This window comes from Sinocyclocheilus grahami, unplaced genomic scaffold (assembly GCF_001515645.1).
Source record: "Sinocyclocheilus grahami isolate Dianchi unplaced genomic scaffold, SAMN03320097.WGS_v1.1 scaffold685.1, whole genome shotgun sequence".
Lineage (NCBI taxonomy): Eukaryota > Metazoa > Chordata > Actinopteri > Cypriniformes > Cyprinidae > Sinocyclocheilus > Sinocyclocheilus grahami.
Genome location: NW_015505864.1, coordinates 484679 through 509153, shown reverse-complemented (window position 1 = coordinate 509153; position 24475 = coordinate 484679). Strand labels below are relative to the sequence as shown.

The 24475-nt window shown below is 38.0% G+C and overlaps 2 protein-coding genes across 3 annotated transcripts in view; both read left to right on the top strand.

The window, feature by feature from the left end:
- LOC107559434 (activating signal cointegrator 1-like) overlaps nucleotides 1-12747 on the top strand; it is a 76623-nt gene extending 63876 nt beyond the window's left edge. The window contains 1 exon segment of the mRNA XM_016243255.1: nucleotides 12546-12747. Within this exon segment, the coding sequence (XP_016098741.1) occupies nucleotides 12546-12604 (59 nt within the window). The 3' untranslated portion in view covers nucleotides 12605-12747.
- Nucleotides 12748-17317: 4570 nt separating this feature from the next.
- Nucleotides 17318-24475, top strand: part of LOC107559441 (zinc finger protein 609-like) — a 65568-nt gene continuing 58410 nt past the window's right edge. Inside the window, exon 1 of one of the 2 annotated variants that reach the window (XM_016243269.1) lies at nucleotides 17318-17725. The gene's annotated coding sequence lies outside the window, so the exon portion shown is untranslated. The remainder of the gene's footprint in view (nucleotides 17726-24475) is intronic. The other variant, XM_016243270.1, reaches the window with a different exon arrangement.

Here is a 24475-nt window from a genome sequence, read left to right as displayed (position 1 = left end):
TGAAAGTGCCAAATGACTGTATTCTCAAATACACTCCTGAAAGACATGGATCCGCGTTGGTAATTTGCTGCAAAAATGCTGCTTAACACAGCTAATGCAGAACTGATTTTTGAGAAGCTTTTAAGCCCATTACTTTCCACTTTCCACCAAACCATAGACAGATAGAAAATAGAAGCAGTGTCACTAGTGGTTTGGAGTTTTTCTAATCCTACTAATCCTTTCTGGATATCAGCATCAGCCATTTGAAAAAAAAGCATATCTGTCTGCTGATTTTAACCCTATATAGGGTTAGTGAAGCGTAATTGAGTTGTGAGTCATTTTCCTGCTGTATTGAATTGTTAAATTTAAATGTTTTAATACATGTCGTGACAACCAACCGTTTATCAGTTTTCCTCCCCCACTGCCAGGTAATATAGCTGAGTGTGTGTGTGTGTGTGTGTGTGTGTGTGTGTGTGTGTGTTCTCTCTCTGGTTTGTTTTTAAAGAGAGGCACGCCGTTTGATAAAAGAAGGAAAAAAAAAACCTTATCGGTCTACTGATTTTAACCCTATATAGTGTTAGTGACGCCTAATTGAGTTAAGTAATTTTCCTGCTTTATTAAATTGTTAACCTTAAATGTTTTAATACATGTCGTGACAACCAACCGTTTATCAGTTTTCCTCCCCCACTGCCAGGTAATATAGCTGAGTGTGTGTGTGTGTGTGTGTGTGTGTGTGTGTGTGTGTGTGTGTTCGCTCTCTGGCTTGTGCTTAAATAGAGGCACAGCCATGGCGGTGAGTGCAACCAGTGCTTAGCCTCTGCAGGGAGATGTCAGGCAGGGCAAGCCAGCTGAGTGCAAGCCCTGGATACGGTCAGAGACAGATGAAAATGTGTGTGTGTCTGTGTGTGAGGGGGTAGTGCAGCTCAATTTCCATTTTTATTAACAATCCTGTTACCTCTGTCAGGGAGACGGATGGAGGGGAGCTGGTGGATCAATGTCACTCTCCCTCCAGCATGCCAAAGAGCCAGCACAAGCACACCATTAACTGCTTCCTGTCCTACCCCTGCTCTGTGCTCAGCCCACAAGGAAGGGCTATAAATACTGCTTATGTTACCTTTCTCAAGGTCTTATCAAAGGAGCTATAGTCTTTAACAGGCACTACAATGCGATTTATTGCCATTACACTGCAGGTAATTGATTGTTCAAGTGCTCGCTGTTAACTTAATTAGTGGTGTTTTCGAAGGCAAGCAGGACTATTGCTATTGCTCTTATGGGGGATTAGTGGTTTGTTCATGTCCCTAAATCTAAGTGTTAAACTTTGGTTCATAACTCATTCTGTTTGTGCTACAGACATTAATTTATGCCTTAAATCACGTGCCTTGTTGAGAAGAGGTGTGCTCTTACATTTGGCTTAGCAGTCTGGCTTAGAATTTTTACCTTGTGCATGAAAAAACAGGTGTAAAAATCCCATTACATTTTATAGAAGGAGGGATCCATGGCCATCTAGTGTTTTTCCAATAAGCAAACACCATAGCAGCAGCATAGTTCCACACTAATAATCAAGCAGAACACCCTAGCAATATACTGAATACTGTAGCAACTGTATAGCAACGTGCTAAAAACCACCCACAACACGTAATAGCATGTATTTCACGGTCAAACACTACTTAAGTAACAGTAAAAATCTAGTTTATTAACTTCTGGTGCAAAATCTGTGCAGTTGTTCTGTTTATTTTACTGTCATTTCTCATGCTCAACAGAAATTACTGCAGGAAGATGAACAGTTGGAGAAGTGTTCGGAAAAACCTCTCCTGATGGTTTTTGATTTGTGACTCACTCACGCCAACAAGAAGAGGACCCCTGGTAGTTAGTGGGGATAATTTCTCCCAGAGAGCCATTCACTCTGACGTCTCAAACTGTAACAGAGCACAAACCATGATGGATTTTGCATGCACGATGATGGCTTTAGATGTGTTTGCAAGAGGCTGTGTGTGCGCTTCGCTATGTCTCATGAGACTGCTACAGGAGTGCATCTGCTGATGAATACTGAGCTTGTCTATTCTAACTATTATTTTGGGGAAAGGTTTGGATCCCTTCCCTGCTGAAAAGACCAGCAGAATCACCGAATCGTGAGCATGAGATACTGCTGTGCTGACCTGACGATCAATTCAACCCCCACAACTGTATGACCCAACTTGAGAGTTCTTATTTGCTAGCTGTAGCCTGACATGATTGCTGTCCCCACCAAGCTTCTTAACCAGCTTTTATGCTCTTAAAAATGTAAGTTTTTAATTGGCATCCATGGGACCTTTCAAAAGCGCAAAAGGTTCTTAATAGTTGAAAAGGGTTCTTTAGATTATTATAATGTTCTTCACACTCAAAAATGGTTCTTTTAAGAACTGTTCATTGAAAATGGTTCTTCTATGGCGTCACTGTGAAACCTTTTGGAAACTTTATTTTTAAGAGTGTATGCTGGTTGACCACCTTTACCAGCCAATGTTTGCTGGTGAACAACATGATTATGTTGGTCCACAACCACCAAACCTGAATAAACCAACCAGGACCAGCATGGCACATGTCTAAGCTGGTCTTTTCAACTGGGCAAACCCCTGCTTCATTTCCTGTTGATGCACAGAACACTGTCGACCTTAGTCTGGGTGTATGCCATATTTGATATATTCTTATATTTTCAGCATATTTTGATCAATGTGTCTTTTCAAAAAAAATGCAGAGGACAAAAATCTCAAGAGAGCGAGGAACACCTTATTGTTAATATCTATCCCTCACAGCCTCACATCAAATTAAATATTAATCTACCCCGACTAAGGTATGAACCATTTTCATTTGTTCTCTCTTAGTCTAGCTTTGTTTCCAGCCCACACACGTCTCCATTTGCCCTTGCAGCAGGGAAGGTTCAGCTCGCCCTCCCCCCAGAGAGCAGTTTTGCACTTGAGCTGACCGTTAAACATGCTTTGCTGGGTTGCTATAGTAGGGCTCAGCACAAAGGCACTGGTCCTGACCCCCGAGCGGCTGTTAGCAGGGCTCTTGCGGTCTCTGGGAGAGAAAGAGAGGCGCCCACATCGAGTTTAAAGATTCTCAGGAAGCTGTCAGTGCTGACACATTTCTCCCTCTGCACTGCTGCACATATATGCAAATCTCAGCGCCTCAAAAAAAAAACAGAACCAGATCAGCCTCAATTTATTCCCCCTTCTGTTTCTCTCTCCTCCTTTCTCTCATCCGCTTTCTTTTGCCACTGCTCTGCTAATGAAGATTTTCTTGCCCTGCCCTCCCCCTCACAGGAGAGAAGTGTAACAGAGAGCACAGCAGTGTTTGAGTGTGGGGGAGCGGTCATGTACTCAAGTGTTTCTCATTAATGAATGATAATGGAGCCATCATATCTCACGTAAAGAGCTCTGTGACTAATTGTGCTACACTGTTTGCTCAGAGAATCTGCCCGATCTCTTTTCCAGAGGCTTTAGTGAGTTACTGTCAACAACATATTTGTGAGATTTTCTCACCAGGATGTAGTTTTGACTCGTGGTGTGTTGCAGGATCGTCATAAAAAGAGACCGCTTTAATAAAATATACAGTGGTATCTGTAGCTTGTTAAAAAAAAAAAGTCTACTGTGGTACGATCATGTTTTTGAACATTGTTGGTCTTTGTTGGTATGTGAATAAGATGGTAGTTTGGTAGTTTGTCAACAAGCTAGAGCTACCATTGTGTATAACATTGTAGGGTTGAAACATTACTCATGCCTAATTATAATCTTTTGACAAGAGTCTAAAGATTGGTACTATGGCAGTACCACATATATTGTGGACATGGTATCATGGTAACACCATAGTGTTCTTTGATACCTTGGAGTACCGTGCAAAAACACCAGTATGTTTCTTTATATCACCTTAAAGGGGAGCATACATGTACGAGAACAACAACAAAGGGCCTAATGGTGTGTTCACACCAAACACGAAGCGAATATGCGCATCCCATCATTCGCTCTAGATTTCTTTACTCGCGTGAAGAAAAACATAGCGCGATCAACCATGATTGAGATAACTACATTTGCTGTTTTGTACCTGATGTGAAAGTCCCAAATACGATGAAAAGCCAAATGCTGTCGTGTCTGGGTTCACAGCACCATCCAGAGGAGGATGAGTAACGTTAGGCTATTGATGCTGCATTAATGTGTGTGTTACATTTTACTACTCTATATACACTGATATAACTATTATTTTTTATTATTGATAGCAGCATCTCTGTAGCCATCCTAATAAAATACAACTACCACTACAACTGATTTTAATTGTTTTCTATGCTCCAGACCTATATCATAACAGACGGCTACAATAATGCTCTCGTCCATTTTCTGATTCAACCGGACGTGTCAATAAGCTCTTCGCTGATTGGCTTGTGCGAGAACGTGTCATGCGAATTTTCCGCTCGAGTTGAATTGTTTTGAAGTTGCATGGAAGACGTGATTGAGGCGAATATCGCACGTTCGTGGCAAATGCGTCGCCCGGCATGTATTCGCCTCTATTCGCGTCTTTGCATTGACTTTTAGCATCGACTTTTGTCGCTGCATGTTGCCAGGGGCTGGCGAAGAGGTCGCTAGTGGGCGTTCTCACGTTGACAGCGAATCAGTTTTCTTACCGCTAAATACAAACATTTTGGAGGCAAAAGACTAAATATAATATAAATTGAATCTGTACATAAAAACAAAAATGAATGATGACGGCAAGGATTAGCCTCTCCTCCATCTTTCCGTCACTGCTGAGCTGAGAGGAAAATGATCACATGAGCTCTGTCTTCTTTCCTATTGGCTGTCGCTCCCGAAAGTCGCTCTTCATTTGCATAAAGTTGAAGGATTCTGAACTTTGTCGCTTCACTTGACATGCCCAATCCGTCGCCAACGGCCGCTGTCGCCAGAAATCGCCAGCTTTCGATTAAAATGAATGGGATCGTGTTGTGTTGTCATTGCGTGTCGCTTTTATATGTAATCTACTCACGTGAATAATTACATTCGCATTTGGTGTGAACACACCATTAGACAGAACCTTTTGGCACTCCATACTTTACTTCGATGATTTTCATAGATAGATAGATAGATAGATATGCTTTGTGCATTATCTGGGTAGATTCTGCTTATAATGTCTACATTGCTTTAGGGATCAGAGTGAGTATGGCTGTGATTGAGAATGAGTTTAGTCAAGGCTCCAGCAGTAGCCCTGGATCTTTGCTTAGCCCCAGGCTCTTGCGCTGACAGAGAGGGGAGGTGATTAATTGCCTCGGAGGGAACAGTTGCAGGAATTATTAATGGCTGCAGGATTAATCTGTTTTCTCTGTTTGGCCCATTAATATGGGCGACCCTGATGGCTGGAAGATTTTTCTCTTGGTCTGGAGCTCCCTGGCAGCTCATAGGACTGAGTTGTGTCTTTCTTTTTATCAGTGTCTTTTCTTTGTCTTTCTCTGACAAAGTGTCTGCAATGTGTCTGGAAAATTCCCATCCTCAGCTGGCTGTTTCGGCTAACTCCAAACTCTGTGTGGCAGGTGGAATTGATTAATGTCACAGCATATTAGGCAAAGTGCTGTAAACACAGTGTGTCCCTGTTTCAACAGACCAAGCATTGCGATTCCTCTGTATACCTGTCCTCTGTGTTTGGGTTTGCATCTAAAATGGAAAAATGCAGTGAATTTTATGGAACATGTACTTCTCTCGGCTTTAACCCTCATACCCAGGCCTTAATGAATCTGTCACCTTAGACAGCTTTGCAGATGTTAAAATGATCATCTTCCACAATGTTCAACATGTTGCCTGACTCTTGCATGTTTGTTTTTTTTTGGGGTTTTTTATATATATATTTTGGGATATTTTGATCATGGACAAACCCATTTTACTGTATTTAAGTACATTTAGCAGAAAGTTCTTAAGATGTTCACAGAATTCTGGCTGCCTTCATTCATAAAATTCAACTCATTGCTCGCCTCTTGAATGTTTGTTTGGTAGGTAATTTGGACAATGTATTCACACCCTTTTTTCTTTTTCTTTTTAACCAATAAAAGTGTTGCACTCTAAACCTTCTTCCAACAGATTTAAATCACACTTTCCATGTGGATCTATTCATACCTTTCATTTTTGTCCAATCCTGCAGCAAGGGAAGAAGTAGTTCTGTAAATTCTATACAAGTAAACCAGCTGAGAGTCTCTCTTTCTTTCAAGGAGCCTTGAGTGCATTGAATTTACTGCACTGTGGGAGCTGTAAGTGTCTGTGAGCATTCATGACATGCTCTAATCATTAAGGTACTTAGAGTTAGGTTGGAAAAATGAGCTGGATTTCCCCTGACGGTGATGTGATTCTCCCTTGACTCTGCTCTGCGTTATCCATGATTGAGACCTTCAGAGTTTGTCAGATCCGGAATTGAAAAGTGATTTGTTTTCTTAGACTTTGACTTGGCACAATATCACATATAGAGCACCAAAATAAAACCTGTCTTTCTTTATTACATTATTACTTCTAGTCATTTATTCAAGCTCAACTTAACTCACTAACATGGATAATACCTCTAGAGCTTGATCACAATGCTCCAGCTGTCTGTGTTTATTACCCCTACTGAGTGCATGTGTCGATGTCCCTCCACCCACTCTTCACTGCCCATGGCTACAAGACAAACAGCCTTTTCAGGAACAGATATGATTGAATACAACAAAAACTAGAGAATGTTTTCCCCTGTACTGTTCCTTTGGGGATCGCCAACAATGAAATCCATCTTGAACATTTGTAATACCATTGGACTTCTGGCACATGAGGTCTTCTGTGGACACCTAATGCCGAGTTCACACTGCACGATTTTAGCCCGATTTTTCACTCGCCAACAGGTTTTGCGAAATCGCCGACAAATGCCTGAAATCGGAGGCAAATTGGTGCTCATTCACGTGAGTGACAATCACGCAGTGTGAATTATCAAAGACGTGATCTGAGGGAATCGCCGACGCCTGCAAAATATTTGGCATGCTAAATATCTGGAGCTGTCGGCGATTCACAATCACGCTGTGTGCAATGATTTCTGACTGAAAACTACATCGGCGATGACCTACAGCCAATGAGAAACCAAGATACAGGGCAGAGGGATTTATAGGGAGTTATAGACCAGAATATCAGTATTTTAATAGATATATGAAAAATTATATCATACAGAAACAAGCACAAACATTTGCTTGACCAGCCACAACATCAGCATAACAGTTACTGCAAAATTATTTACCTCCAACTCTCTTTGCAGAACACCCAATCCCTGTTCCCTGCATCTCCCTCCTGCATAATCTGTTTTTCTTTTTCTCCTTGTAGCTGGAAATCAGCTCACAGACAATTTGCGGGCAATATAAATATTTTATAATTCCAGTCTTGCTCGAGAACTCCGGTCTGATGCACGCGGGTTCTCGCGTTATTTCCTTATCACTTCTCGCGTGTGTTTTGTTGTGAAACGTAGTTTGCGGACCGGACAGTGCTGTCTGTGATTCTTCCTATTGTAAAGTCATGCAGTGTGTAACCTCCTGTCGCCGATCCATCGTGCAATGTGAACACAGCAGCGACCGACTGCTACCTCAGATAGTCATGCAGTGTGAAAACCACGGTGACCCGACGGCTAGGAAAATCGTGCAGTATGAACTCGGCATAAGTGAAACACCATTAAATGTAATCAAGGCTTTAATGAGATTAAAGAGGTATAACCGTTTACCAGAAAATGAAAATTCTGCATTGTCTAGAAAATTATGGGCCATCCAGTAATTACAACCTTAATACAATCAGCTAACTGATATTTCATGTGGTCTGGAGAAATTATAAAGTTTCATCAACATATTAGTAAAAGCTAATGTCATGTTTCCTTGTAATATTACCTCTGGGAACAACAAAGGGCCAGAGACAGAGCCTTGTTGCACTTCATACTTGCATGCTTACATGACTATTAGGGTGTAACAATTTACATTTCAGTCTTTTTTCTCTCACAAACCTAATATATTTAAATAATAATTAAGGATATAGTGCACAAGTTGTACAGACCACTTTTATGTTTTTTTTTTTTTTTTTACTTTTATTAGTGACTGCTCAATTTCTACTTTTGTTGTATGGAAAAGAAAAAATTACATTGGACATTCTACTCAGTTTTTTGAGCAACATGGAGAAGATTATTTTTATTTTCAGGTCTGTTGTTTTACATTCCAGTGGAGTCATTACAATTTACTTGCAAAAAATAAAATATATTTTTAAATCTCCAACAAGCAGTAGCAGTTCTTTGAATGAGATCAGTGGGGTTCTGTGTAAGAGTATTTTTCCTAGACTATATATAGTCCTGTAAGATGGGAAGATTGCATAAGTTCTGGAGTTCAGTCCTTGATCTGAGTGTAGGCAGCTGGAGAAAAGCCAGGTGTGTTAGATGATGGAGTTCCAGCAATGCTCCGGACACACTGCACCTATTATTGGGCTGGCTCCCTTGCTGCAGTATGGGTAATAAACTGCTTCACAGCAGCCTCCAACCAGAGCAATCAATGGGAAATTATCTTGCTAGATCGATGTCTGGGCTCTTAAAAGTTGCCTCACCAGCCAATGCAGAATGATGGGACGCAGTAGCTCAACGCAACCAGAAGTGCATCTACTGTTGAAATGCGTTTGTCCTGTGACATGGCTGTAATATAATGTATATATCTCTTAAAGTTTTGATTAAAAATTATCCCGGAAAAGTCTTGACTGATTTTAAATATGCTTTTATTGCTCAGTATATGTTTAAAAAGTGTGTTTTATAAAATATAAAGAACTCTTTCTCTTCGTTGTTGACCTGATCTGATCTGTTCATTTATGTCTTGGCAGTGTGAAATGATCTTCTTACTGCGTTGTGACATCTTGCTTTGAAATAGCAGATACATGTTCTGAAAGATTGTTTACAGGTTTTTGCTTCCCTAGAGTCAAACAAAAAGACAACAACTGATAAGCTGGCTTTAGTGTATGTCGTGTTACGTGACTCAAATTTTGGTCAGGTAACAGCTATCATCAGTATGAGCTGTTTGAAGTGAGTCAGATTTTGCAGTCAGAGGTTGACAGATGCTACCGCTGTACATCTTGCTCTGAATGCTGCCATTATAATCTGAAAAAGTGGCCAGCTAAGATCAAGGGTGGAATTGAAAGTCTTTGATTTCCCACAGAATAGAGATGCTGATGCCAGCCAGATCAGCATCATCTTCTTTCCTATCGATTGAGTGGCTCCAGTTTCAGAAGTGAAGACTGCTCAGAGCCTTGTGCAGGCAGCTCTTAGCCACAGTAATACAGCATTAGGCATCACAAAATCTCACCCCTGAAGGATCTGACCGAACAACTGACCCTAGCCCACAGATCATACGGATCATATTTGCTTGAGACTTGCCCTAGTAAAAAATTCATTTATTTAAAATACATTTATTTCATACTAAGTATAGTTACAATTTATTAACATATTTACTGACATATCGCTCGAGACTTACTGATATAAAAATTTTAATTAAACTTTATTTGGAGTACTACTTTTATTTCTTAAAAGTAGTATTTCTTAATATTAAGCCTAAAATGTGTTTTAATGTCACTGCTGATGAGGATTGTATGATCTTTGAATAATATCAATGTCTTTAAATGCAAAATATTTAAAGTGTGTCTAAAGTATACTTACAATAGTTCCATTTTAGCACATACTTCAGTATATCTTTAGTTGGACTTCCGCACAATTAAAGTGCATTGAGTACAAAATTAGTTGTACAAATTTGAGCAGACTTTAAGTAATTACACAAATATGTAATAAGTAACTTTATTCAGTCTTTTTTCTCTCACAAACCTAATATATTTAAATAATAATTAAGGATATAGTGCACAAGTTGTACAGACCACTTTTATGTTTTTTTTTTTTTTTTTTTACTTTTATTAGTGACTGCTCAATTTCTACTTTTGTTGTATGGAAAAGAAAAAATTACATTGGACATTCTACTCAGTTTTTTGAGCAACATGGAGAAGATTATTTTTATTTTCAGGTCTGTTGTTTTACATTCCAGTGGAGTCATTACAATTTACTTGCAAAAAATAAAATATATTTTTAAATCTCCAACAAGCAGTAGCAGTTCTTTGAATGAGATCAGTGGGGTTCTGTGTAAGAGTATTTTTCCTAGACTATATATAGTCCTGTAAGATGGGAAGATTGCATAAGTTCTGGAGTTCAGTCCTTGATCTGAGTGTAGGCAGCTGGAGAAAAGCCAGGTGTGTTAGATGATGGAGTTCCAGCAATGCTCCGGACACACTGCACCTATTATTGGGCTGGCTCCCTTGCTGCAGTATGGGTAATAAACTGCTTCACAGCAGCCTCCAACCAGAGCAATCAATGGGAAATTATCTTGCTAGATCGATGTCTGGGCTCTTAAAAGTTGCCTCACCAGCCAATGCAGAATGATGGGACGCAGTAGCTCAACGCAACCAGAAGTGCATCTACTGTTGAAATGCGTTTGTCCTGTGACATGGCTGTAATATAATGTATATATCTCTTAAAGTTTTGATTAAAAATTATCCCGGAAAAGTCTTGACTGATTTTAAATATGCTTTTATTGCTCAGTATATGTTTAAAAAGTGTGTTTTATAAAATATAAAGAACTCTTTCTCTTCGTTGTTGACCTGATCTGATCTGTTCATTTATGTCTTGGCAGTGTGAAATGATCTTCTTACTGCGTTGTGACATCTTGCTTTGAAATAGCAGATACATGTTCTGAAAGATTGTTTACAGGTTTTTGCTTCCCTAGAGTCAAACAAAAAGACAACAACTGATAAGCTGGCTTTAGTGTATGTCGTGTTACGTGACTCAAATTTTGGTCAGGTAACAGCTATCATCAGTATGAGCTGTTTGAAGTGAGTCAGATTTTGCAGTCAGAGGTTGACAGATGCTACCGCTGTACATCTTGCTCTGAATGCTGCCATTATAATCTGAAAAAGTGGCCAGCTAAGATCAAGGGTGGAATTGAAAGTCTTTGATTTCCCACAGAATAGAGATGCTGATGCCAGCCAGATCAGCATCATCTTCTTTCCTATCGATTGAGTGGCTCCAGTTTCAGAAGTGAAGACTGCTCAGAGCCTTGTGCAGGCAGCTCTTAGCCACAGTAATACAGCATTAGGCATCACAAAATCTCACCCCTGAAGGATCTGACCGAACAACTGACCCTAGCCCACAGATCATACGGATCATATTTGCTTGAGACTTGCCCTAGTAAAAAATTCATTTATTTAAAATACATTTATTTCATACTAAGTATAGTTACAATTTATTAACATATTTACTGACATATCGCTCGAGACTTACTGATATAAAAATTTTAATTAAACTTTATTTGGAGTACTACTTTTATTTCTTAAAAGTAGTATTTCTTAATATTAAGCCTAAAATGTGTTTTAATGTCACTGCTGATGAGGATTGTATGATCTTTGAATAATATCAATGTCTTTAAATGCAAAATATTTAAAGTGTGTCTAAAGTATACTTACAATAGTTCCATTTTAGCACATACTTCAGTATATCTTTAGTTGGACTTCCGCACAATTAAAGTGCATTGAGTACAAAATTAGTTGTACAAATTTGAGCAGACTTTAAGTAATTACACAAATATGTAATAAGTAACTTTATTAATTACACAAATATGTAAATGTGTAGTATATTTAGCATGAAATAAATGTATTTCAAATACATTTTAGTATATTTAGGATAACTAAAGAAGATATTGTTTTACTGTAAGAAATTTAGAATAATTAAATGTTTAATGGCATTTTTGGATGCAGGTACACTTTCACTTAATTTGAGAATAAAATTGCTTCCTTCTCATCTCATCAGTTATTATATGGTAAAAGTTATTTATCGAAGCTCAACAAATATGACATACCATTTATGAGTGAAAAACTGCTACAGCATCAATAAAACATCTTTATTACATCTTTATTTCCTTACAAGATTAACAGAATGCATTAGAACTGCATTTGGAGAGAAAAGACATTTGGACAGATTAAAAATTCGAAAAAATAAATAAATAAGAGATTAGACATGATGGAATATTTTAACCTATTGACATACCTACAGATGGCACTACCGTACATTGTACAACAGTGCAACTTTTTACTGTATTTTCAGTAACAAATTACATGAATTATGTTGCACATCATTCTAGGAAGAAAATTATAGCTCTCAGAGCTGTTTTCTAAATGCTAGTTGGTTGTGAATCAGTATTCCCAGAATTTCTTGCTCTTCTCATGCAACAGATGGGCTATTCTGTGAACACATCATCTAGATTTAAACCTGTCCCTGAGTAATCATGTGTTAGTGTGACATTTACAGCACTGCAACCCCTCTATGTATGATGAGAAAGTGTGAAAAAGGTGTTGGAAGTGTGAATGTGTGTGTAAACAGATTCATAAATTCTCTCTTCCTGCAGGGCAGCTTTTCGTTGTTTGACAGGGAGCTTTGAAAAGGTCACTGGGACTTGAATCACCATTAACCTCACCCCTCCCCATTCTCTCACACAGGGAAACTGGAGAGCCAGAGCCACCAAAGTGCCAAGAAGTGTTTAATGCAGCCAGCATGACTTGAACAAAGCCAAGAGACGAGGAACAGAGAGTCCCTGTGGAAGCCTCACGTTGGCCATGTCATGCTACAGCGGGAATCACCATGTCATATATGAGACGTGTGGGACTAATGGTGACATCAGTAGCACGGCAAATGCACAATCATTCCCTGATTAAATGTTATTGCTTTTTCTGCAATAAAAGGCTGAAGACTACTCGTGTATTGGTTCTTTAGTACATTTCAGTTGGAAAGCATTTTAAAATATAATTTATTTGTTATAATTTAGTCTTTTGGGTTATTTTGCATATAATACTGCTGTATAATTAACCAGCTCCCTTTTAATCTCAATTGGATTTCCAGCTCATGAACCTGAACCGGTTGGCTGAGCATGGAATTTTCTGCTTACTAAAGAGGCAGTTGTGCTGGAGAGCTCATGTTGGAGCTGCTCTTGTTATTTGGGCCACAATGGCTGTCAAAGCCAGAGCCTCTCAGGTTTTGGGCCTGCTGCTCTCAAAGTGATTGAGTGGCCTCTTTGTGACACAAGCATCTCTGCACCAGAAAGAGCAAATGACTGGCTCCATTAACGGTAGATTGCACGATGGGAACTGCATTAAAGTAGCCTGCCGTGTATTGAGCATGCATTTTCCTCTTCTTGTGCAAAACGGGGCATCGGTCTTTCTACGTATTTCAACACGGGTAAATACATCAGCATGATAAATGATCAGCTAGCATCTGCAGTCTGTTGAATATATAGACTTATCTGGGATTGCTTCGTTTTTTTTTTGGTTCATTTGTTATGTGTGAATCTTTCTTGGTAAATCTCACAGATATTAATTAAAATAAGTCAATTCCCACCAAATTCCCATTCCTGCCATGTGAAAAAAATCATCATTAATGTAATATAATAATGAAAAATCTATCCATCCATCTATATATCTATCCATCTATCTTCCACAGAAAATCATGTAAGTAAAGTATGGAGTGCCAAAAAGTTCTGTATTAGGCCCTTTGTTGTTGTTCTTGTACATGCACCCCTTTAAGATGATATTAAGAAACATGCTGGTGTTTTTGCATGGTTCTCCAAGGTATCAAAAAACACATGGTATTACTATGATAGATTGAAATGCAGATTTATTTATTATATTTCTCAGTAGTCTACTAACGATTGAGAGAGGAAATGTACTTGATTGTCAAGAAAATACTGTCACAGTGTACAAATAGGCATAATTGTTACTAATGCAGAATATATTTCATTTTATTTTTTAACTGAAATGTGACTGTTACGGGGCTGACGAGACGTGAGACTTGCGGATCCATGTGCAAGCTTTATTAAGGCTAAGGCAAATGACAAGGGCTAAGGCTAAGGCAAATGACAAGGGCTAAGGCTAAGGCAAATGACAAGGGCTAAGGCTAAGGCAAATGACAAGGGCTAAGGCTAAGGCAAATGACTAGGGCTAAGGCTACGGCAAATGACTAGGGCTAAGGCTACGGCAAATGACTAGGGCTAAGGCTACGGCAAATGACTAGGGCTAAGGCTACGGCAAATGACTAGGGCTAAGGCTACGGCAAATGACTAGGGCTAGGGCTAAGGCAACAAACGAGGGCTCTGTAGAGTCGCTATCGCTAGGGGAGTGATAAATGCGGAACAATACTCGACAGAGGGAAAGGATAAGAGTGAGTGTTATATAGTGAGGGAGTGATATGAAACAGCTGGGTGCAATCAGTGTAAACAGGTGTGTGCAATAGGTGCTGAGTGCAATCAGTAATGCATGATGGGAAATGTAGTCCGGGGTGATGTGCAACAGTTTGTGTAGTGCGAGAGTCAATGAAATGGAAAGTTCATGGACCGGATTTGTGACAGTGACCTTACTTGAAGGTTTTCATAAGAGCCACCCTTTTACAACGTCTGTCACTTTGCTTCTTTTTTTCCCATCATATTGTAATGTGCAATTAATTTTCCAAAATACAAATACTGTTTGAGTTTAAGATTAAACCTTTTGAAAACCCTCCCTTGCCTAAAGCCAGAGAGCAGCTAATCAAACTCGTCATCTTAACCAGCTATGGGGTACTGGGCACTCCTTTGTGTCAAAGTACAAAAGACGTTTTATGAGTGCTGAAGAGCTTCCAAAATTCAGTTTCACAGAGCCGTTGTCGGCGGCGTGATCTTGGGTGGGCTTCGATGCATGGCCGATGCGTGGGATTTATAAATGAAAAATCTATACCAATAAAACAACAGTTATGAAGTATTGAAACAAATTCCCTGCATTTGTTTAAACAAACAGTATGAGCTATTAAAAGCATGATTCAAGTGCGAAGGAGCTAATTATCTTATGAAAAGCTTATGTTTTTGCATTTGAATGAGGGGGCATTTTAAAAGAGGCTTAGGTTGTAGAAGAAATGTCAGCAGCAGGTCTTCCTGTTCTCAGTCAGCACTTTCCTTGCAGGCATTTCCTTCTCTTACCACTGTTTGACAGGCCTCACTCTGTTAACCCCGAATAAAAGAAAGTGCAAATGAGCATACCTGTGGCTACAGACACGACGCTGCCACCCAGGCACCCAGAAATAGAGTGAAAAATTTCTCCCCATGGCTGAGTTTATGATGAAACCTGGAGCTGCTGGTCTGTTATCAGCCAGTTGGAAACTATAGCATTGTTTAGAGGAGCTTTCCAGTGTTCACTGAGCTGTGGAAATAGTGAACGAGTAATAGCCTACCTGCACATCAACAAATAGCATTTTTACATTATAAAGAAATCTTTGAGTGTTAAAGATGCATGGAATGTAGGTGTTTATTTGCTATATTTAACACGTAAACTGATATGCATGGGTTTTTGTCAGTCTACTGCACAGTAGCAAAATGAGTTAAGTGCTAGATGTATGCCCTTTGTGTCTATAGAAATGATCATTCCTCTCAGTCATGTCAAAAGCAAGGCTGTCAGTCATCAACTGAAAAGCAAAAAAATTACAGATAAATCACTCACCAGCAATGTTACTGTACTACCAAATGTGTTTGATCATTTAACTCCTCCTCTTTTAAAGGAACTGTTCATCCAAAATGTAAATTCGGGCATAACTATTTCACCCTCAAATCAGTTCAAATTTGTAAAAATGTTTTCCCACTCTGAAAAACGATATGTAGCAGAATGTTCATGCTGCTCATTTCCTATGAAACATAAACATAATTGGCAACCCGATCCCACGGCAATTCATCCATATTTTACAAAGTGGCTAATTCGTATGAATTCATACAACGTCACTCATACGAATTCGTATGTTTTTTGCTAAATCGTATGTATTTTACGAGTTCCCCAATTCGTATGAATTTGTACGAATAACCTACCCCTAACCCCGCCCCTAAACCTACCCGTCACTGGGGTCTAGACAAATCGTACAAAATCGAACAAGTGAGGTCATACGAATTCATATGAATTAGCCACCTCATAGAATACGTATGAATTGGTCGAGAGATAGCGATGTAATTCCACATGCAAATGAGGTTTTAGAGCTACAATAGAGGGGAAGATTTTCAGTGAATCTCTGGCAATAGAGTTTACGTAAATGTTTTCAGGTTTTTATGTTCAAACGTCAGCCAGGATAACTAGATTGTGAACAAAAACTGAAACCAAATAAGTAAATACAAATATTTAATGCACTTATTTTTTCATTAAGTTGCAAAGGAAACATTTCTTAAAATTTCTTATTTTTAAAAATGATTATCGACTATAGACATTAAAAAAGATTCAAATGAAAATATGCAATAGTATCGCAATACTAAAATAACACTGATTTGATCATTTATTATGATGGTAAAAAAGCACTGTCTGATCAAACTTATTTTTATCACCCATACACTCTAAAAAATGCTGGGTTGAATACAACCCAGTGCTGGGTAAAATAGGGACAAGCCCAGCAATTGGGCTGTTTTGACCCAGCGGTTGGGTTAAATGTTTAACCCAACCTTCTGGGTAGTAACCCAACCACTGAGTCAAAACAGCCCAATTGCTGGGCTTGTCCCTATTTTACCCAGCACTGGGTTGTATTTAACCCAGCATTTTTAAGAGTGTAATTAAGCAGACTAATTAATTTCTTAAAGTGACCCTAAAAGACACTCTGTTTACAGTTATTAAAATGTAATCTTAGAATAGTTGATGACAACTGTTATTATCTATTTTTATCCATTAGACTGTTTCAACTCAGATAAACAGACATAGACTGCTCATAATTGATTTATGGAATATGATAAAGAGTTGCATGATTACAACTCTGAAGTATGTTTATGTCATTCATTACAAGATAATATACACAAGTGTTACTAACGCACTGGTGATAATGCAATCACTGAAAGACTAATTAATTGTAAATGAATTGCAAAAACATAAATGAAACCAACATTAAACTACTTGAAAATATTTCACAAATTGTGTTTATACCTTTGCTTCTAATTGAAATGTGGCTGAAATTGTACAAACAGCTTGCCATTTCATATTAAAGACATATAAAGAGTTACCATGTTAAAAAACAGGATCTGGAGATTAGAGGAAAATAAGTTAAGGCAGAAAGGACACCACGTTTCTGAATGCATTTGAAACGCTTTGGACTCACAACACATTCAAACACGTGGGAAGTTTCCGAGAGAATGCCTGGCAGCGGTGGAATGGAACGACGATCCAGTCTCCGCGTCTTATCACGCACTGCGCGCCTAGGGTTCAATCCATGCGGATCATTCTCCTGGATTTCATGGCGCTTCCTCCTCCTGCCCTTTAGTTACATTGTATCTCCCTTACTGAAAGGAGCTAGGGATCTAGGACTCAACTCAAGGGAGGGGGAAAAAATGAATGAATACGTGAAAATGGACGTGCCGAGATGTTGGATTTATCGTCCTGGAGTTTAAGAAAGACGTATTTGAAGAACCCTTTGAGATTTAGATCCTGCGATGCCAGTTTCAAGGCAGTGTTTCCATTTCTGAACGGGATCTTTAGGAGTGTGATGGCTGCTGGCCTTCCCTATCTCTAGTTGCTGGATGTGTTGGAAAGTGCACTGCTTTGGGAGCATTTTGGGAATTCCGTACGCAAATCCAGAGGCATTTCCACCTTTCTCTATGGAATGTACATAAGTATTCTCTGGATAGGGGTTCGCGTGTTGGGTAAGTGGCGATGGGATTAATGCATTTCTTTTGTGTGTGTGTGTGTGTGTGTGTGTGTGTGTGTGTGTGTGTGTGTGTGTGTGAGTAGGGGGTGGTGTTTTATTGGTGCAGATGGAGACTGGAGGTGCTTTCGCCCGTTAGCTTAGCTCGGTTGTCATGGCTCACACATGCTTTGACCATCTTAGCGACTCATTTCCTTAAGAGCAACGCGCGTTAGGTGCGGCGACTCGAACAACGAGTCCCAGTTTACTCGATTACACCAGTAATATTCATTTCCCCCCTCGCGGAGTAAGCAAACACACGGTTTATGGAGTCAGTAAACACTCCGACTGTGTTTAAAACAGCACTGGTTTGTTCATGCTGGAGTTGCAGTTCTCTGTGGAAGAGCTCGAGTCTGTTATGAATGTCAAAGAATGTGTGAGTATCAGCAGATTCATAGCGAATCACTGCTTTCAACGACATAACTCGCTCTAGGACTCCATATAATACAGCCTTCAGCAGCCCCTGTACACTAACAAAAGGTAATGGTGGAGAATACCATGTTTTTGAACAAGGATTATAGTGCTCTTTACCTTAGAGTACTTGAAATGTAAATAATGTATGTCAAAGTATTAACATTTGATACTATCTTTATAACTTATCTAATCTGCTTGCTTGATTTCCCCACTGGTTCAGAATAATTGTATGAAGCAATAATTCTGCTAGTTTTATCACTGTGTTGATTGAGCAGAGGCCAAATGTGTTTGCTTTATGATGGGGATTATAAGCTCTGTGGCTAATCTTCACTGCCTTACACTCATCCTTGTCAGAAACCTGCTCATCACCTTTAAACTGCTTGCGTGTAGGCCTGTCACGATAACAACTTTTTGTTGTGCGATATATTGCCCCAGAAATAATTGCGATAAGCGATATTATTGTCATTTTAAAAACCATTTTATGCCACTGAATACATAGTCATAATAATGCAAGTCAAAAAAATGCACAAAGAATTTGTATGGAGATTTTTCCATGTACAGATTTTTCCCTCACCTTCTTTTCTCTGTAAATGAAGGGTGCACACTATTGCTGAAAAACACAATCACTGCTTAGCAGTCAGATGCCCGTATGCACAAAGGCACAGATCCCTAAACAAGACCATATCTGCAGATGAAACTTTTTTTTTGTAGAAGCATTTTTTACATTTGAACTAGCACCGCATGACTACACCACGTTATGTTCGAGAAGCTGCAAAAGACACACAAGTGGAACGTACAAAACATGGTGACATTAATTTTTAAGTAAATATAATGAGCGATATATTGCGTCACCAAAAATGATTGAGGTCATGTACATATATTGCGATATATTGATTATTGCGACAGGCCTACTTGCGTTAGCTACTGGTGAATGGATACTATCTCAAAACCTAACTTTAGTTATCTTTAAGGTAAATTCAAAATGATTTGTCGCTGCAGGCTAATGGGAAATACATTTCAGTGTCACCATACAGTGTTGGGAATTGGACATTTTGAAACATTTGTATTGATGGTTTTAGGTGTACCATATTACAGGGTTTCTTTGGGAATTAAAAAGGTATTAGAAGTCTTAATTTGCCTTTCCTGAAATTAAGATGTCAAAAGGTCTTAAATCAGGGCAGAAACTCTTAAATTTGTAAAGTAATGGCTTTAAATGTTAGATGCACTGCAAAACAATGTAAAGTATTTTTTTCCTAATACAAATATCAAAACAAAACATATTGAACATGCAAGGTCTCGTTTTCTGAGAAACTGAACAAATTTAGTGTGAATTAAGTTGACATTGGCAGATGTTTGCTCTTTTTTTTAATCATAAACTCACTTAATTTTCAAATTCTCATAAAACAAGACTTCTTATCTTATATCATTTTGTTTTTCCAAGTAAATGCGTCCATTTCGAAATCTTTAGACATTTGCAAATGAAAACAAGACCAAAATTATGATGAAGAACATATCTATTTTCCAGTGTGATTAAAAATAAATAATGGATATCTGCTGGATGGTGTATTTTCAAACCTCGAAGCATTGCTAATACAAGACATTTACTTACTTGTTTAGAGATCATATTGACTTGCTGTGTTCAATCAAATGATTTCCTTAAATTTTCTTTACTTGGTCTTAAAAAAGGTTTTAAATGTAAGTCTCTTCATGAAACCCTGATATTACCACTATGATATTCTTTGACGTACCTTGGCCATGTAAATACATTGGAATGTTAATACGATCTTGGTTTATTCAGTTCCATGGTTCCTAGTGCAACTATTGTGCACTATTGAGTGTGTGTGAATGCAACTGAAATGCATTTGCCCTATTGTATCTATTTAAAGAATCAGCACAGATATCAAATATCATCAAGTGAAGACCTATTTAGAAAGCAGAAAATCATTGTATATAGCCTATGGAAAAGAATCAGCTTTGAAAAGAAAACCCAGAGTTCATTTGTTATTTGAAAGAAATGTAATGAAGCGTTGGTGCAGATACATGCTGACATATGTTGAAGATGTTTCAGAAATCAATTAATGAGTCTGAACTTGACTTTCATATATAGTATTTTGTTTACAGTTTCCTCCTTTGGTGACAGATTATGTTATACAGTGTAGCACATTGATATAGGTTGATGATATTGGCCACACATCATCTGCCTTTACGTTGCAGTACTCTGATATTATTGTACAAAAGTGTTATAGATGGTATGGTGCTCAAAGGAACTTCATTCCATGACACCATGTCCAAAAAACATTGCCGTATTTTTGTAAGGGTAACTTGACACCAAACACGCAAATATGTGAACTTTCGTGATTTCATTTGCTTTTATCAGTAATAATGTTGTAGAGTACTTGTGTGGAGATGAGTTGGCAGTCAGCCGGAGGGCGAATCTATTACCTGTGTCTCAGACAGTTTTCTTTTTTTCTTTTTTTTCTTTTTTGCTGTTTAGTGTCTGGAGAGTTGAGATTTGTCTGCAGACCAGAGCTAGATGTTTTCTGTCTATACTTTACACTTTAAAAAGCCTTTGCTCCGCTTTGGTCATGACAGCTGTGTTTTTTAGTTCATATATCGTAGTGCTCCTACCACAAACAAGCTTTGATATTGAAAGTTCTCTGATCCTGTGTTAGGATAGTCCAGAGAAATCAATAGGTCTGAGCCGATGGGAGCGTACAGCTGGAAGAGAGATATTGCTGTAGCTCTGTAATGTTTGTGAATGCTTGGAAAGATCCATACACTCATTATGAATTTACTGTTGTGTCACCACTCAAGCTATGCACATCATTTAGTTCAGCATTCAATCTTTATTGGCGTTACAACAAGTGGTCTGTTATGCATTTTTGTTAGATTGTGCCTTTAAGTTATCTTTCTAATGCAGATGAACGTTATTCTCTGTCTGTTTTTTTTGTGACATCAATAGGGATGACGGTTCTAATTATATTTTATATTTTATCGGCCATATAAAATTAGCCAACATTGTGATGATTTTAATGTACTTTTATTTGGCATTAAGTTTCCTAAAGACAGCTTGTCATTAATATGAGTTTGTGTTTTAATATCTTATGTTAGTGGAGCTTGATTCTTTCTAGAATCAGTTCCAATGAACTTTTATAAGAAATCTGTTCTAAACACTAATTCAACATTTTATTAGTGTTATCTTTCAGAAATGTATTAAAAAAAATCTCTGTATGACTTAAAAACGCTTAAAAATGTTTTAGCGAAATATAGCTATTTATTACTATTACTGTATTGTTACATCGGTGCACAAATAGAAATTATATCTCATTCTTCCTTGTATAAATTTGGTGAAAAACTGGAAAGCAAGCCTTTTTATACAGATCTGTACTGTATTTTAATTTTTGAATTTAATCTCTTAAATTTAGGCTACATAGTTGACAATAATGGCTGTTTGTTCAAAATGTTACAACAAGTGGTCTGTTATGCATTTTTGTTAGATTGTGCCTTTGTTATCTTTCTAATGCAGATGAACGTTATTCTCTGTCTGTTTTTTTTGTGACATCAATAGGGATGACGGTTCTAATTATATTTTATATTTTATCGGCCATATAAAATTAGCCAACATTGTGATGATTTTAATGTACTTTTATTTGGCATTAAGTTTCCTAAAGAAGTTCCCCTGTTCACTATTTTATATGATTTTACAACAGAAAAACAAATATCAATATGTAGGGCTGTGCAATTAATCGCATGCGATTGTCATGCACATCTCGTCAGTAAAGCTGGTTCTGTGATTAGTAGTAAATCTCCATCACCTGCTTGCAGATGGAGCGGCATTTACTACACAGAGCCGTAGTTCACTGACAATTATTTATAGACATAATTGTCTATTTATATAGACAATTATCTAAAAAAGAAAATTATTGAGATTTGTGATCCCAAAACATTCATTCTGTGATGCCATGTTTAAAAAGCTTATTGAATAAGCTGTACATCTCCTGGACTTTTAAAGGGATCAAACAGGCTTTTCACATGAAACCACGGTGCACAGGTTAGCTACAGATGTTACAAACTGACTTTGACCCCTTTGACTGTTCCAGCGGAACATCTGCATTCTTTAGATCTGCCCACTGTGAAAGAATGACCATCTGGGATTATGTAGAGCGTGCATGGTCGTCAGATGATGGCTCATCAATGAAGGGGCCTACAATCAATACAAGGTTTTGTGTTCTTGTTCTTGGTGGGATATTGTCATTTACAAGGCATAGTTACAGAGAATCCAATGACTCTGTTGCAGTAGTTGCACCAAATCACACAACACAATCATCTCCATCAGGATTGTCAATCTAGAGTCACAAAATTCAAGAGGATTTAAAAATTTAGTATGATATGGAAGCTACGGTTTTCTTAATATAAATGAAACATTAACGTAAGCATTTATTTCGAGGTACGCATTAGGCATTCAGGCTAGAAGCACAGTCAATTCATGTGAGATGCTTGTTTGGGGAATTTCAGTGTCTGAAACGATATTACTTGCATTCAATTCCACTCTGTGACTTTTGTGGTGATCAGAGACTTGCGAAAACCTATATGAAACTAAGTGAAAGGCTGATACAAGCTCCAGCTTATTGAACAAAGCCCTCTCCTTGCTGAAGTTTGGTGAAGCATTTCAAACATGGATAGACTAACATGAGTTAATCAGATTCTTACAGATTTAGTGTAAGGCTGCGGTTTCATTTTTATTAGAACACTGTGGTCGTTGCTTTCCAGCCCTTGTTTGCAGCCCTGAGCCCCTTAGCACTGCAGGACAAATTCTGCAGACTTGAGTGTTAATTATTTACACTGTCAGAGGTCAAAGTGCATGCTCCTTTGACTTGTGTGAGAAAAAGAATGGCTACCTTAATTAGTTTACAGACATCAGGCTTTGAATGAAGCCCAATGTCAGCAGACACATGCTCTTAACCAATACTTTGGCTCAAAATATAGGTCAAAATGCTTACAATTACACACATCAGTGTTCTGTTTAGAAGCAAATGGCTTTGCAAAAAATGTTACCATTGTTATCCAAACCTTGCTCGCTGTTCAGAGTGTAACATTGTGCTTTTGTTTGCAAGATTATAGACGTTTGTTAACGACTAAAGTCGTGGTCAAGTGGTAACAGAGTTTTCAATAGCCAATGCTGATATCTAGAGAGCAGGGTTGTCACTGGCCAATACAATTCAATGCCTATGAAATGGAAAAAAAAATTTAAAACCCATTACCAATGTTTATTATCTGTTGGCATAATTTTGGAAATGGCAAAAGATGGAAATTCCAATTGGAAATCTTAAAATGTCAAAGTAAAGAATAATTACCCTGGGGTGTGTTTCCCAAATCCAACTGTTGTCGCAAGTTCCGACGTTACCAATAGAGTTCAATGTAACTAACAACCATAGTTCGCTAACGTTGTTTTTTGGAAATGCACCCCTGGCCAATATCCCAGTCCCAATATAGGCTATCACTGTGTACTAATGAATGAAAAATGTTGTAGTTTAACATACATTTATGTGTGTGTTAAATTATCATCTATTTTTATGTTTGCAAAGTTTGCATTTTCAACTTTATGTACTTTTTACTGACAGGACTCTGCATATTTGTATCTGAATAAATAGTAATATGAACCAGCATAAATATTTGAGTATTGTTTCTACCACAAGTGTTGTTTAGAAACCCTTTTGCAAATGTTTTTTCACCAGATGCCACAGCAGCACAAGTTATTTGCATAAGTTGAAGTGTGGGGTGCAATTTATTTGACTGTACATTAGGGCTGCACGATATTGGAAAAAACTCACATGGTGATATATTTGTTTCCTGCAATATATATTGCGATATGGAAAAAAAAATCAGATGACTTCAATAGCTCTATTTGGAAAAAAAAATCAATGATTGGGGTGATTTTGTAGGCAAGTAAATCAGCATAGGAAATCAACAAATTACAAGCATAGATAAATAATAGAACAAAGATACAAATGAAATAAGCAGTGCTTTATATTTTTCAGGTAAGTCTAACAGTATTCAGGTGCAGAAATTGTATAATCAAATGTAAAATAACACTGCATAGTTTTCACTATAAATTAAATCTAACAAATCTGTGTTAAAGCTACAAAAGTGATTTTTCTTTGTGTTTTGTTGTTTGATTAACATTCATAACACAGAAAGCCTCAGGAACATTAAACTGCTGTGAACCAATTAGGGTTGGGTACCAAACTCTGTACTTTTAAGGCTACCGACTGAATTGCGTCGGTACTGCCGAGTA